The 16,205-nt window shown below is 35.6% G+C and overlaps 1 protein-coding gene and 1 long non-coding RNA gene across 3 annotated transcripts in view; both read right to left on the bottom strand.

Annotated features, from left to right (window-relative positions):
* Positions 1 to 16,205, bottom strand: part of LOC107739547 (nudC domain-containing protein 1-like) — a 25,223-nt gene that overhangs the window by 3,129 nt on the left and 5,889 nt on the right. For both annotated transcript variants that reach the window (XM_016551693.1, XM_016551695.1), the window contains exons 6-8: positions 8,790 to 8,997; positions 5,382 to 5,526; positions 4,950 to 5,075 (exon numbers count right to left, since the gene is read on the bottom strand). In XM_016551693.1, coding sequence (XP_016407179.1) covers positions 4,950 to 5,075; positions 5,382 to 5,526; positions 8,790 to 8,997 — 479 coding nt within the window. The remainder of the gene's footprint in view (positions 1 to 4,949; positions 5,076 to 5,381; positions 5,527 to 8,789; positions 8,998 to 16,205) is intronic.
* Positions 12,351 to 12,585, bottom strand: LOC107739548 (uncharacterized). Its single transcript, XR_001640012.1, has 2 exons — positions 12,555 to 12,585; positions 12,351 to 12,495 (listed from the first exon to the last, which is right to left on the bottom strand). It is a non-coding gene; the product is annotated as an uncharacterized LOC107739548 (long non-coding RNA).

Below are 16,205 nucleotides of genomic sequence, written 5' to 3'. Positions count from 1 at the left end.
ATGAAATGTAAGATGATGTACAGGTCTGGGGGCGGGGCCAGTGCGTTAACTGCGTTAAAGTATTTTAATCGCGTAAATTTTTTATAACTAATTAATTAAGTTAACGCATTCAAAACACAGCCCTAATATATATATATATACATATATATATATATATATATATATACACGCACACACACTACCATTCAAAAGTTTTGCGCCAGTTTAAGAAATCAATACTTTTATTCTGCATGAACGCACTGAATTGACAAAGACTGACATTAATAATGACAGACATTTATAATGTTACAAAAGATTTGTATTTCAAATAAATGCTGTTCTTTTGACCTTTCTATTCATCAAAGAATTCTGAAACCATGTATATCATGGTTTCCAAAAAAATATTGAGCAGTTTTCAACTGATAATTACAAAAAAAAATGTATTGAGCAGTAAATCAGCACATTAGAATAATTTCTGAAGGATCATGTGTCACCGAAGACTGGAGGAATGATGCTGAAAATTCAGTGCTGGCATCACAAGAAAAAATTCATTTTAAAATATATGAAAACTGTTATTTTAAATTGTACTATTTCAAAATATTACTGTTTACACTGTATTTTTTTTTAAAACAAACGAAGTCCCCAATACATATGAAACCATTAAATCTGAAAAGTATATGTTAACCACATACCTTATTTTACTCCTATACTTAAAAAAAACTGCCTACTGTACCTTTTTGAACAACATTGCAAACAGAGCTTAAAAATTCTCCTAAGGCGATAACGATCCAGTTATCTACATCACCGCTCATTTTCACTGGAAAAAAAGTTGCACACTAAACATCTTCTCTAGATACTATAATTATGAGGGGATTGAGGGGATTTTGAAATGTGTCCCTGAATTGTTTATGAGAGCAAATGTAACTGACCCCATTTCTGTGCACGTTTCTGGCGTCAACAGCAGCACACAAAGAGAACAGGAGGACCGATAATGAAACACATCTTAAAATAAAGGCCCTTAAAACCTGTTTCATTATGTTCAAAGTCATACTTGGTACTGTTTGGTCTCTCTGTGAGAGGTCGAAATGTTTACTGCTCTGCACAAATGGGCACCTGGCTGTGCCAGAACTGCTTCAGAAGAACATCACACAGTCTCATGTTTAATTCATGAATGCAGCAGTTGTGAAGAGTTCAACAATAAAAATTTTTTTTTTCTGCTGGCCTGTAGTTCAGATTTTTACTTGGCGTGCCAATATTGTCACAGAAGAAAAAAAAAAATCTTAAACTTAAATCAGCAGAATTAGCAACAGTACACGATTAATACATAAATGAAAACCAAATTTTTTATAATAAAAAAAATAAAATAAAAAAAAAGATTTTTAAAATGATAGACGATCATACAGCATATTACAGGGATGGTTCACCTGAAAATTAAAATCATTTTATGATGATAAATTTTATGATGGTCATTTTATGATTTTAATATAATAGAGATACTATTATAGTTTTTATTAATATTTTGAATTGGATTTTTTTGTTTTTATTTTTATATTTTCCATTTTAATTTTATTTATTTATTCATTAATTAATTTTAGTTAGATATTTAATTATTTAAATTTTTGTCATTTTTAGTAATTTAGTTTTTTTTTTTTTTTTTTACGTCTACATAGTTATACATCTTTTTATTTCAGTTTTAGGACATCAAGTTTCCGTGGCAATAGATTTTTTTTTTTTTAAGTTTTTTTTACATTTTATTTTATTTCAAGTAATGAAGAATGTTTTTACGGTTTTAGTTTTAGAACAATAATAACACTGGTATGGTCAAAAAAGAAAGTCATATAGGTAAAAACCTTTTAAAAGGCCAGCTAAATCTTTAATTTAACCACGTCAACTTCGAATATAGAGCAATGCATCACTACAGATCACATGGTGACAAATATTAAAATAACCATCCATTACTGCATCTCCAGCATTATTCTTGTGGTGAGAAGCTCTTAGATACACATCATTCAGATATACAGTAAATGTCAACCCTCTCCTTCACTCGTTGCCATCGTGGCTTTGAGTTGAAAGACGAGTGTGTCTCTCAAAGGAGAGGTGCCACTCTACAGGAACACAAAAAGAAATACAAGTTCTTTGAGGTCTGCTCCAACACCCAGCTGAGGGACACAAACACACAATCTGAAATCTCTGAAGAGGTCGACACGGGAAAGGCTCTCCTCAGAGCCGAGAGAGAGGTGGCTTTGCAATCTGTGAGCGAGTGCACTCAGAAAAGGTCAGTGTGTTTCACTGCATCAATGTAAGTGATTTAGAAGTGAGAGGAAGAGAGGAAATGATGGGTGGGGGATGGGGTGATGATACTGTGGATACTGTGGAATTTTATTCTATGGCAAAAGAAAAATGTACTGCATGTACAGACAAAAATGAAATGTAGAATGAGAAGACCTATTTTGAGTTCAAATAAAAAGCCATGAGTTGATTGATTGGCTGTTGTTGCTGTTGATAATAATAATAATAACAATAATAATAAATGCAGAGTAAAATGCATTGAATTAAAGTTTTTGCCAAATGTATACATGTAAATGGTAATGAACTTTTACCCTGGGTAATTTAAGTGTCAAGTGGATTTGCAACCATTTATAATCTGCAGAAATGATAAACCTACTATAAATGAAAGACACATGATCATAGAAATCATAATTTAAAGGGACAGCTCACCCAAAAATGAAAATTACCCCATGATTTACTCTTTATTTTTTTACCCCATGTAAATTGGGGTTATTTACAAAATTACCCCATGATTAAAGCTATCCTAGGTGTGTATATATATATATATATATGTATATATATATATATATATGACTTTCTTCTTTCAGATGAATTCAATCAGAGTTATATAAAAAATTGTCCTGGCTCTTCCAAGCTTTATAATGGCAGTGAATGGTGATCGAGATTATGAAGAAAAATAAAGTGCATCCATCCATCATAAAAAGTGCTTCACGCGGCTCCGGGGGGTGAATAAAGTCCTTCTGAAGTGAATCGATGCGTTTGTGTAAGAATAATATCCATATTTAAAACTTTATAAACCGTTATCTCTAGCTTCCGCTCTCATACGCACATTCACAAGAGAGTGGCGTTTCAGCGGATGACGTTATTTTTTTTTATTCAACACAGAAATTATTAGACAAAAACTTTTAGGCTACAATGACCATGATAAGAAAAATAAAGTGCATCCATCCATCATAAAAAGTGCTTCACGCGGCTCCGGGGGGTGAATAAAGTCCTTCTGAAGTGAATCGATGCGTTTGTGTAAGAATAATATCCATATTTAAAACTTTATAAACCGTTATCTCTAGCTTCCGCTCTCATACGCACATTCACAAGAGAGTGGCGTTTCAGCGGATGACGTTATTTTTTTTATTCAACACAGAAATTATTAGACAAAAACTTTTAGGCTACAATGACCATGATATTTTTTTTTTCCAGGAGCTGCATTTAAAATATTTAGATACATTTTAATATTTAGACATATTTACAGACCATTTATTGCAGCTCAGAAGTAGCATGAATGCATTTACAATTACAATTGCGTGAATAATGCCAAAAGATTTATGGGTTTTAAATGGGTATTAAAAGGGATAGTTCACCTAAAAATGAAAATTCTGTCATTATTTTCTCAAGTCATTTTTTACCCTCATGTCGTTTCAGACCTGTTTCAGAACTTTCTTTCTTCTGAAGAACACAAAAGAAGATTATTTGAGAACTGTCTCAGTATTTTTTAAAGTCAATGGTAACCAAAACAGTTTGAAACGACATGAGGGTGAATAAATCATGACATAATTTTCATTTTTGAATGGAAACTAGACACAATAACTATTTAAACATTATTTATATAATAATTTATGTAATTATGTAAAATAGTTCATTTTGGATCCTGTTTGCAGGTTTCTCAAAATAAATCACGTGATCAACTTTCCTACTATTATTTTATGTATTAAAGACTCCTGCATTTCAAAAGATATGATTTTTACTAACTATTCATAATCAGGTGTAATTAGGCTTTCATTCCGTCTTGTATGGATAGGTACAGTATACTTAATCAACATACTAAATGAATAGAGTGACATGACCCGATTAGCACAGCTGCACCTATAATAAAAGCCATTATTTGAGGACTTTATTTCTTGCTATTAAATACTGAGATTTCTGGCAGCTGTGCTTAAAGTAAGTCATCATATTACTAACTTTGCTTTCAGCCACTTCACTTTTAAGTGACTGATCCCTTGATTACCTGTCAAAGACACAGTCAACGCTAGATTGTGCCAAACCATCAAGTGCAGGAATGTTACTCGCAGCACGAGACGCCAGAAGAGAAAAATCAATATTGTGCTTCTGCACTCGCACTCTCTTACAGCACAGCTTATTTCAAGATGCATTACATCTCAAAATAACAGCACAGATCCTGAGCCTCTTATGGGAACTTCGGTTGCATTAGGTCAGTAGGAATTTAACATTGATCTGAATGCAAATAAATCTTTAAATCACGTCGGATCAAGTTTTTTTTTCTTCTCAGGCAGAGCCGACTCATCATGTAGACAATATAGGTGATTGCTCAGGGCACCAACATGCTGGTGGTTAATAATAAATGAACAGATCTATTGATGCAAAGATGTTTAATGCTCAAATTAGGCTTTATAATGGAATACGTTCATTAAATGGAACAAATTTAGTTTTATCAGACTGTGCTACACTCTTCAAACTGAAGTTTGGAAACCAAAAATCTAAACATGTATGTCAAATGCTACTTTCTGATTATACCTGTTACTGGTTAAGAGCAATCGTAGTAGTTCATCCATGGTCTGGAAAAAAATGACAGCTAAATAATGATGTTGCGAAATATATCTGACCAATTATAGACAACATCTGGACTTTGAAGCCCCGTCCAGCCTATTGTATTTCTATGGCCTTACCACATGGGTGGGCTTCAGAGTGGCACCATCAAAGCGCATTAGTGTAGAGCTGTCTTCCGGAAACATGTCACAGTCCTCCATTTCCTGGGCGTTGCAAGGGGGCTTGTCCTTCTCTGGGTTTGGATTCTTTGAAGTCAAATAAGAAACAAATACTAACAATTCAGAAACTTTTCCCAGTGCCTATTTTTGCTATTTTTAAAATATCTTTTATGTATTAAAAAATATTGTTTTCCTAAAAGTAAAATTAAAAACTATGAAAATTCATCATAAAAATATGAATGATCAGTTTTAAAACTATGATAATCTAAACAGAAAGTGAAATAAATTATTTATTGTGAAAATGATTTAAATTCTCCAAAAATTAAGACCCACAGTCCCTCAGCTAAAAAATAAAGTGGTGTTTTTTTCCCCCTAAAAGTGAAAGAAACTGACCAGGTCTTCAGCAGTGAGATACGAGAGTCTCTGTTGAAGCTGTGATTTTTGTTCGTCACTCATTAGATATTCTCCTCTCCGGTCCCCCAGAACCACCTCGGACCACAGTGGGCCTTCACTTCGCTTCTGTAGACTGACCTCCAAACTACACAAATAGAAATCTCAAAAACCTGATCAAACACAATTTTTATAGTGTATCACAAGCGAGTCATTTAAACTTCCTCAGTACTTCTGGATGAAGTTCAAATGTTTTCCCATCACACAGATGACTGAATAAAAGCACATTTTTGTTGTTAACAGTTCTGTTATAAATAAAGGACTTTTGTCTTTTGTTTTTCCCTTTGAACTCTGTGTACAAGTACGGTTAAGGATGGAACATTTCCAATCTATTCAATTGCAAATGATAAAAACAATTCCTTTTATATATTCCATTATATTGTATATGCCTCATAATGAGGACCGCTTTGGGTTCCCATACAAATGCAAATGACAGTTACATTGACTGCAAAAACAACAGACAGAAAACATAAACACGAATAAACAATCAAATCCGAAATCGGACAGCATCCGGCTCACACACTCCAGAGCACAAGAGGGGCCATCGGGGCCTCTTATTAAAATCAAGGATCTGGAAACACAGATGAGAGGACAGAGAACAATGTGGAAGGAGGGGTTGTTGTTTGGTTGACTTGAGGTGATGTTTATTAGACAGAGGAACAGACAGCGGATGAAGGGAAGGACGTGGATATTCAAATCAGATGAACAACTAAAGCTCTATTCATGTTTCTGAGAAATGACCACTTCGCAAAACCGCTTGCATCTCGACACGTGCGATGAATGTGTACGGAGGCACAGTGGCAACTCACACCTCTCCTAAACACACAACACTGTGGGCGGTTGTTCTCCATATGCGTTGCTTTGGCTCAGCGTTTGCCAAAACCCTCTTGTGCGTATACACATTATATTTAGTCTTTGCCACGACATAATGTGGAACATCAACAGTTCCTAAGCTTTATTAACATTTAGAAAACTGTTGAACGCAAGAAAATTCTGTCATCATTTATTCACCTTCATCTTGTTCCAAACCTGTATGACTTTTTCTTCAGTGGAACACAATATAATATGTTTAGCAGAATTTACAGTCTGCTCTTTTCCATACAGTGACCAAAACTGTCCAGCTCCAACTAAACTGGTCCATATGACATTAAGGGTGCTCCGATCAGGATTTTTGGAGCCGATTATTGATCGTTGATCACAGGAAGCAGTATCTGCCGATACGATCACAGATACCGATCTTTTTGAAGCCTTCTATTTATCATGTAGAATTACTGATAGTGAAGCTCCAATCAGGATTTTTACAGACATTCATTCAGGGCCTGAATTTCATTTTTGAAAATGGCGGGAAAGTCGCTCGCTTATTGATGTGGTGATTTGAAGCCATTTGCGCAGGGAAAGAGAGAACGCGTGGTGATACACTCACGCTGTTTGTGAAATTACATCACACAGAAAGTTTTCAAATTACTTTGTAAGTTATTTAATAAAGAAATATGAATTGTACCTCACCTTCAGCATTATAATTTTACCCACGCCGGACAGAGATTGAGACGGTGCTGATGCAAGTCATGTCAAACCTTTCACAGCAGGCGCGTCATCAGCTTGAGATCAGTTTATGAGATCGGCCTTTATAGAGACCGCTGATCAAACTTCCCAAAACGATCATCGGCCGATAGCGATCAGTAGCCGATCAATCAGAGCACCCCTATATGACATTAAGGATTTTGTCCAGTCAGGCCAGTAGTTCAGATTTTCATTTGCCCTGTGAACTAGTCTCCATCACAAAATAATGATGATTTTAGTTTTTAAAAAGTTTGTATTTTTAGAAATGTAATTTAATGTTTGCAAGAAATAAGATTTATTGAGCCCTGCAAATGACAGCATGTGGACACAAATTAAGAATTCTTCAGACTACAATTAATTTGTTCCCTTGTTTTTGTTAAATCATGGAAACAAATTAGCACAACAATGCCATGACTTACCTAAAACGAGACAAAAAATTAAAGGGGTCATATGATGTGACTTCATGTTTTCCTTTGTCTTTGGAGTTTTAAAAGCTGTTCGTGCATACAGAAGATCTGTAAAGTCGCAAAGATTAAAGTCTTAAACCCAAAGAGATATTCTTTATAAAAGTGAACGCTCATCCACGCCTTCCTAAAACGCCTCATTCAGACACGCCCCCACATGTCTACGTCACTGTGTGTGAAGATTTGTATACGCAAAGAAAGGCGGCGTAACTTTTATTCTCACTGTAGTATTGTTGCTGCTGCCGCTGTCGTGGAGACTGTGTGTTATGTTGCGAAAGCTAAAATACTTTGTTTGTTAAAATACTAGAAATCAGTGGTTAGGTTTTATTTACAACAATGTTCAAGAACCATACAACCCAAATATTCGAGTGTGTGCAGCGCATTTTACGGAGGAAGGTTTCCTGAACCTGGTAAGGGGCGTAACATTTCCGTCACACGCTTGAGTTATTCAGCCAATGACAACGCACTAGATAGCTGGCCAATCAGAGCACACCACGGGGCATACAGGAGCAACAATAATGTACAGTTTGTGGAAAATAATGTGTTTTTTGAACCTTAAACCGCGTAAATACATTGCATTAAACCAAATACACAAAATAATGTTCTTTTTAGCAACGTCATAAGACCCCTTTAATAAAATGTGTCCACGATTTAACTAAAACAACAGAGCAAATTAAGAAAATGTGGCCACAATTTAATTAAAACAAGGAAACTAAATAATAAAATGTGGCCATTATTTAGAGTAAAACGAGGGAACACATCAATAAAAAATGGCCACAAAATAATAAACTGTGTGAAGGAATTCTTAATTCTTGGCCACAATATCTAGGTTTTTCTTTTCATGCATGTCATGTGGTGCTCCTCACCAATTTCCAACATCGGTGGAGATGAGATTTGAGAACTACAGTGTAATAAATTAAATAATAACTAATAAATAAATAAGTAATATATAAATAATAAGTTACTTTGATCTAAAACTATTCCTGTCTGTTCCTCATAAAATATTTGTATGGCTTTAAAAGTCTTGTAATTTAGCACATGAGATTTTAGGGCTTTGTTTTGTTTTTTGTTTTTTAATTTTAGGGTACCTTTTTGGACTTTTAGACATCATAAATGACCCTTTTCCAAACCTGGGCATTGTGCAAAACATCTTTTTGTGTTCTACAAACAAAAGTCATACAGGTTTGGAATAATATTAGGGTGAGTAAATTACGATGGAATTATTAAATAACCCCATAAACACGAGTTGTTGCTCCATGGTGATAAATCCTATTCTAATTTAAATTCTATTCTATCCTAATTCTAACTTCCACCAATATATTTTCACCTCTTATCATCTTTAATGGTCCAAGTGCTGGCCTCAGGATCTACAGGAGCGAACAGTTGCCCGTTCAGCAGTGGTGCATGATCTCCTACTCCAACACGTAGGCAGTCCACGGTGAGCTTGAAGCGGATGTCATCTTTAGTGGTGCCTTCAGGTAAACGCACACACACGGTCACATCCTCTTCTGTTTGCTGCCAGAAGTAGATGAGATCTGTGATCAGAACAATGGAAGAAGTGACACCGGATTCAAAGTAGACATTTACGAATGAATTTCACATGATTTGTTTGCTTAAATTAATAAATGGGTAAGAAACACTACAGGCAAAGATTAGATCCTGAGCAACCCTCTAAGCATTAAAACAACAACTGTAAAAATAAAAAGACTAGGCTGTATTTTGTCATGCAGCCCTGTATGTTCAATTCCATTGTCAATTCCTTCCGTAACATCATTCAACCATCATTGACCTGTGAGTAATAGAAAGTATGATGAGTTCGGAGAATTCTAGGTCACTGTGACACTACTGAAAAATATGACAAATTAAACCTGTATGTGCACAACAACCGGTGTAATTGTGTGGCTTTATTTAGCAATGGAAGGCCAAACTCTGTGTACCTATATAAGCCATTAGTGGAGTGAGAACATTAGTGGAGAAATAGGCCCTTTCTATGTGCTGTTGAGTTCCAATGGTGTAGTGATTGTATACTATATCAACAAACTGGTAACTGAATGGTTATAGGTTCAAACCCCCAACATGGATTTACCAATCACTATCATGTGCTTGAGCAAGGCAATAAATCTCAGGTTGCTCCAGGGGGACTGTAGTTAGTGCATCATACGTCACTTCAGGTAAAAGTATCAGCTAAATGATAAATTAGTAATTAGGCATGCTTGAAGATACACCAAGCAAACACACCTGTGGGTAAGGTAGATTTGTTTGGTTATAGCACCTCTGGTGGTGGTTTTAGGAATGAAATTACATTTATTTACACTTATTTATACGGTTTTAACCAGTAGGTAGGGCTGCCAGCAAATTTAAGAGGTATTCTTAGGGCAATGTGGCAAACCTTTGTGTCCTACAGTTCAAAAGTTTGGGGTCAGTAAGATTCTGTTGGAAAGAAATTAATACTTTTATTCAACAAGGATGAATTAAATTGATCAAAAGTGCCAGTAAAAACAAGTATAATGCTACAAGATAGATAGATATATATATACATTTCAAATAAATGCTGTTCTTTTGAACTTTTTATTCATCAAAATATCCTGAAAAAATTGTATCACAGTTTAAAAAATATTAAGCAGCACAACTGTTTTCAACACTGATAACGAATGTTTCTTAAGCACCAAATCAGCTTATTAGAATGATTTCTGAAGAATCATGTGACACTGAAGACTGGAGTAATGACTGCTGAAAATTCAGCTTTGCATCACAGGAATAATACATGTTAAAAATATATTAAAATAGAAACAGTTATTTTGAATTATAACAATATTCTACAATATTAATATTTTACTGTATTTTTGAACAAATAAATTCAGCCTTGGTGAGCATAAGAGACTTCTTTGAAAAACATATATATTTTTTTAAATCCTATGCATCTTTAAATTTATGCATCTTCATAAATCTGCATTTACCCTAATAAACAACCTCACAGATATTACAAAGTAAAAGGTGAATTCACGAATCAGTTGTGGCATTTTAGTGCAAAAAATGCATCTTATTCACCAATCACTGCAATAGTTAGCACTATTTAAATGAAGTCAATGTTATTCATTTCAGTACAAACATGTGGTTTAGTCAGTGATTAGAGTGCAGCATTTAATATAATTTTTTTGAAGACATGGTTATGTACATTATCTGGGTAACAGTGTGATCAATAGAAAATGTAGTCGAGCACACTTAGCATTTTAAAGAGCTGATTCAGGTGTCTGGATCACAGTTGATGGATTGATGCTGTAGCCTACAGTCTAAGTAAAGTTTGCCAGATCACGTTAGTCTATAGCATCTTAGAGTAGCACTTAGAACAGACCTGCAACATGGGGAATTGCATTATTCAAATTGCCTTTGGCACAGATTTTTAGTCGTGTTTCCCATTTTACCTAGCAAATCGGGTGATAAAGTTCAAGTGTAGCGCTAGTTCTGGCAGGTCATGTCAATCAAGCTCGCATCAGCTGACTCTCAGCTGATCCACGTCTACCTATAGGGATACGACGCCTATCACAGCATCCTTATATAAGGTCCTTCAGTATTTTAAGCAGCTTTCGCGTCGCTCAATAGCTAATTACCCTCCTCCATCCCCAGTTCCTCCTCTCGTCCAGTCAGGATTCTGCTTTCTGATTCCCCTTTGAATCAGACTAATTTCTAAAATGTGTACATCAAATTATTGAACATTAATGATATCTGCAATACATTTATGTTGGTTCTGTTTACCCTAGGGGTGGTTTATCGCTGCTCTCCCTTCTCTTATCCATGCTAAGCTGCATGGATGCACAGGGAGTTCTTGCCAATCCAAACAGTATGCTAATTGTCAATCATCTTTGACAACAGTGATCCAGACAGAACTACGAATAGAGCAAGTGCTAATATACAACACTACAAGCAAGCTCAAATTAATTCTTACTGAATTCCACACAAAAGTTTATGGCAGTTGATCTCTTAACCAGAAACTAAGGTAAAAAGAGAGGCGGATGAGGAAATAAAGGAGCTGAGACAACCAGAGAGGTCGAAGTCTCACCCACTCAGTCTTAGCTGTGCTGGCAAAACCTTATTAGTGAAATTGGAACAATTTTCTCAAGCCATAAAGCTGCTTTAGAGTGCAATGAGGAGTGAGAGCAGTACGCTCATTATCTTCTTTTGTTGCAGGTCTAGTCAACTTGCGGCCCAACAGGAATCTTGCTGAGCAAAACAGGATAATGAAGAGAAGGGCAATGATGTTCCGTGACACTGCTAAATCACTCTGACTCTGTGTACTGTATATATCATGGAAAACAGAATTTTGCTCTTTAGAGATTCAAGAATTTGATATACTATGTACAGGTACATCTCAAAAAATTTGAATATCATGAAAAAGGTCAATATTTTTTGTCACTCATTTCAGAAAGTGAAACCCATATATTATATAGATTCATTACACAGAGTGAAATATTTCAAGCCTTTATTTCTTGAAATTTTGATGATTATGGCTTACAGATAATGAAAACCCAAAATTCAGTGTCTCAGAAAATTAGAATATTGTGAAAAAGTTCAATATTGGAAAGTCATGGTGTCACACCCTAATCAGCTAATTACCTCAAAACACCTGCAAAGGTTTCCTGAGCCTTTAAATGGTCTCTCAGTCTGGGTCAGTAGGCTACACAATCATGGGGAAGACTGCTGACTTGACAGATGTCCAGAAGACAGTCATTGGCACCCTCCACAAGGAGGGTAAGCCACAAAAGTTCATTGCTAAAGAAGCTGGTTGTTCACAGAGTGCTGTATCCAAGCATATTCATAGAAAGTTGAGTGGATGGAAAAAGTGTGGTAGGAAACGTTGCACCAGCAAAAGGGATAACCGCAGCCTTGAGAGGATTGTCAGGCAAAATCCATTCAAGAATTTGGGGGAGCTTCACAAGGAGTGGACTGAGGCTGGCGTCAGCGCATCAAGAGCCACTACGCACAGACGAATCCTAGACATGGGCTACAAATGTCGCATTCCTCGTGTCAAGCCACTCCTGAACCAGAGACAACGTCAGAAGCGTCTTACCTGGGCTGTGGAGAAAAAGAACTGGACTGTTGCTCAGTGGTCCAAAGTCCTCTTTTCAGATGAAAGTAAATTTTGCATTTCATTTGGAAATCAAGGTCCCAGAGTCTGGAGGAAGAGTGGAGAGGCACAGAAACCATGTTGCTTGAAGTCCAGTGTGACGTTTCCACAGTCAGTGATGATTTGGGCTGCCATGTCATCTGCTGGTGTTGGTTCACTGTGTTTTCTGAAGTCCACAGTCAACGCAGCCATCTACCAGGAAATTTTAGAGCACTTCATGCTTCCTTCTGCTTACAAGCTTTATGGAGATGCTGATTTCATTTTCCAGCAGGACTTGGCACCTGCCCACACTGCCAAAGGTACCAAAAGCTGGTTCAATGACCATGGTGTTACTGTGCTTGATTGGCCAGCAAACTCGCCTGACCTGACCCCCATAGAGAATCTATGGAGGCCCAACCAAGTATTGAGTGCATAGAAATGAACATACTTTTCAGAAACCTGACATTTCTGTTTAAAATATCCTTTTTTTATTGATCTTATGTAATATTCTAATTTTCTGAGACACTGAATTTTGGGTTTTCATTATCTGTAAGCCATAATCATCAACATTTCAAGAAATAAAGGCTTGAAATATTTCACTCTGTGTAATGAATCTATATAATATATGGGTTTCACTTTCTGAAATGAGTGACAAAAAATATTGACCTTTTTCATGATATTCTAATTTTTTTAGATGTACCTGTAGACACGCTGCAAAACTTCCTCCCAAATCCACCCAGACCATTCATGGACATTAAACAGCAAAAATGTTTAGAAATGTTCATAGTTGTGACATTACAGCCAAAAGCACATGAGCACATGTACGCCTACATTTACAGTAGCAAAAGCAGACTTTTAATTTCTCAAGGAATAGAAATTGTGAAAATTATCATTTAAATTTAATTACAATAGTTTGGGGTGTAAAAAAAAAAAGACTAACATTATTAAGTGAGCATAAATATAAAATAATATAAATGTTTAAAATACAATTTGTTTATAGGATGACATCACAACCACGAGTAAATTAAAACATGTTTGCCCATATTTTCAACACATGACCAGTGAAGAGGTTATTTAATCACAATAAAGGTCATGTACAAAATAAAAGTCTTACATGTTTAATTCTAAGAAGTAAAGAGAGGGTAAAAATGGTCAAATAAACTAAATCAAGTCCATTTTGGGTAAAAAATTATAATAAAGAACTTCAGGAAAAAAAACAATGCTACAAAAATTTTAAATATGACCAAATGACAGGAATAATTCACTCTAAAAATAATTGGTCACAGAAAACTAAATCATGACCATTTTGGGTGCAAAAAAATTAATAAAGAATTTCAGAAGAAAAAAAAACAATGCTACAAAAATTTTAAATATAGCCAATTTACAGGAATAATTCACTCACAAATTAAATGGTCAAAGAAAACTAAAACATGACCATTTTGGGAAAAAAAATGAATACGATTATTAAAAGAACTTTACAAAATTGCTAAATATGGTCAATTTACAGGAATAATTCAGTCAAAAATTAAATACTCATAGAAAACTAAAAAAAAAAAAAAAAACTTCAGGAAAAAAAGCAATACACTACAGTGAAAATATGGACAATTTCTGTCATCATTTACTCACCCTCACAACATTCCAAGTTTTTTTTTTTTTTTTTTTTTTAATCAAAGCTGATCTTTTCTACACACACAACAAAGAAGATTGTCACTGTTTTCATTTATGTTCCATTTATGTTCATTTGTGTAAAAAGTTATACAGGTTTGAAATAACATGACAATGAATAAATGATGACAATTTTTATTTTTGGATGAACTATCCTTTTAAATATGTTGGATGTTTACTGCTCTGGAGTAAAGTGTTTCAAGCAGTGTGTGTGTGTGTGTGTGCTGTGCGTGTGTGTGTGTGAATTACATAATTATTGATATAAAATCGTATTGATTCTGTATCATCCAGAAAGACTTGTAATTCACGCTTCATTGATTTCCCCATCCCTCTCATAACAGTGTTCACCGTATAAGCTTTGGTTTGTTCATGTACCCTTAAATCAACACACTATCAACAGAATAACAATGTCTGGCGTGCGTGTGAGCATTAATAGTCTTTTGTGGCTAAGGAAGGTCGATCTCTCTTTCTGAAACAAGCTAATGCACCTCCATTTTATCCGCCTACCAGTGGAGTCTCTCAGAACTCTCAGCCTCTTAAAATGGGAGAGAGAAAGAGGAAGAGGATGAGCGGAGATCATATTTCACAGAAAAAAAGCTCAAAGGGTGTACAGGAAACAAGTGGCCTTTTAAAAGCTCCCTTTCTTGGTTTTCAGATGACTAATACAGCTGTTAGAGGAAAAACAGGAAATGAGAGAAAGAGGATAAGATGTAAGTTTAAGTATAAAGTATATTTTGGTTTCATAAGCTTATCGTTTGGTGATTTCGATCACTGACTGTTTTAGCTTTGCTAGAAAGGAAAAACGCAAACACTTCACTTCAAAATACTAATTTAAATGAGGAAATAAACAAATATTTGACTGAAAAGGACTCTTACGTCCAAGTCTGAGCGCCACTAATGAGGCAATATTTGCAATTAGCACTCCCTGACATAAAGAAAATGTCAAACACTAATGAAAATGACGCACTGATTAATTCAATATGCCAGACCAATTCCATCACGGACATAAACCGCTTTTAATGACAGAATCCAATATATATATATATAATAGCAAGAAAAACATGCTATTAATGAAGCTTCGTTTCGTCACATAGAAACACAACTTGATGTATTTTGTACCAATGTATCATGCAGCTGACCCATATTTACATAAAACTAACCAGCCTACTTTACATAAACGTCCTTGCCAAAAATAAAAAAATGAACCCAAATGATGACCGCTGCCGTGCAGAAGCACATGGTCATCTCTAGTCCTCATCAGAGTCTATTTGAATGATTCTTTCTGATGTTTCTATGGATACAGAAGCCTCTGAATCATTCTACGGAAATGCGCTTCAGCACTTGGGAGTTTCTAGGTTGATTGGTGACTACTTCAAATGTCTTTTCATGCAGGCTTTCAGAATTCTGTCGAAGTGCAACCTAGAGTGAAATTTTACTTTCAGGAAGTTCAGATGAATGTTCGGGACTATTTCAAATCACCCAACAAAAAGCCAATATTTTGGGCATGGTTTTGTCTAGCCGAATGAAATATGTTTACAACATGACCTACTGTTTGTCTGGCCGTTGGTTCTCACCATAGACTGTATAAAAACATGGACGTAGTGTCCGTGACGTCACCCATAGATTTCCGAAGAGCGTTTTTGAAGCTCAAAGTGGGCAGAGCGGGCCGTCGCCATCTTGGCAGCACGTCACCACGCGTCACTCCCGGATAATCGAAAATGGGCAAAGAGGCGGGAGCAGGTTGCTGAAACCACGCCCACCTAGCTTGACGGTGGTGACAGCAGCGGCAATCCACCTGTCACTCAAGTGGCCACGCCCTTAATTATGCAGAACTTTAAGGCTTAATATAATTTAAACGGATGAGTTATAAAAAAATTCACCCCCTTCACAGTTGTCATGAAGGGCAAAATTAGCTATATAGACCAAAATCATCTTTTGAACCAGGCTGTAAACATGTTTTTTCTGCTGTAAAGTTGG

Source organism: Sinocyclocheilus rhinocerous, unplaced genomic scaffold (genome assembly GCF_001515625.1).
Source record: "Sinocyclocheilus rhinocerous isolate Xijiao unplaced genomic scaffold, SAMN03320098_v1.1 scaffold314, whole genome shotgun sequence".
Taxonomy (NCBI): Eukaryota; Metazoa; Chordata; class Actinopteri; order Cypriniformes; family Cyprinidae; genus Sinocyclocheilus; species Sinocyclocheilus rhinocerous.
This window is presented reverse-complemented; position numbering and strand designations above follow the sequence as displayed.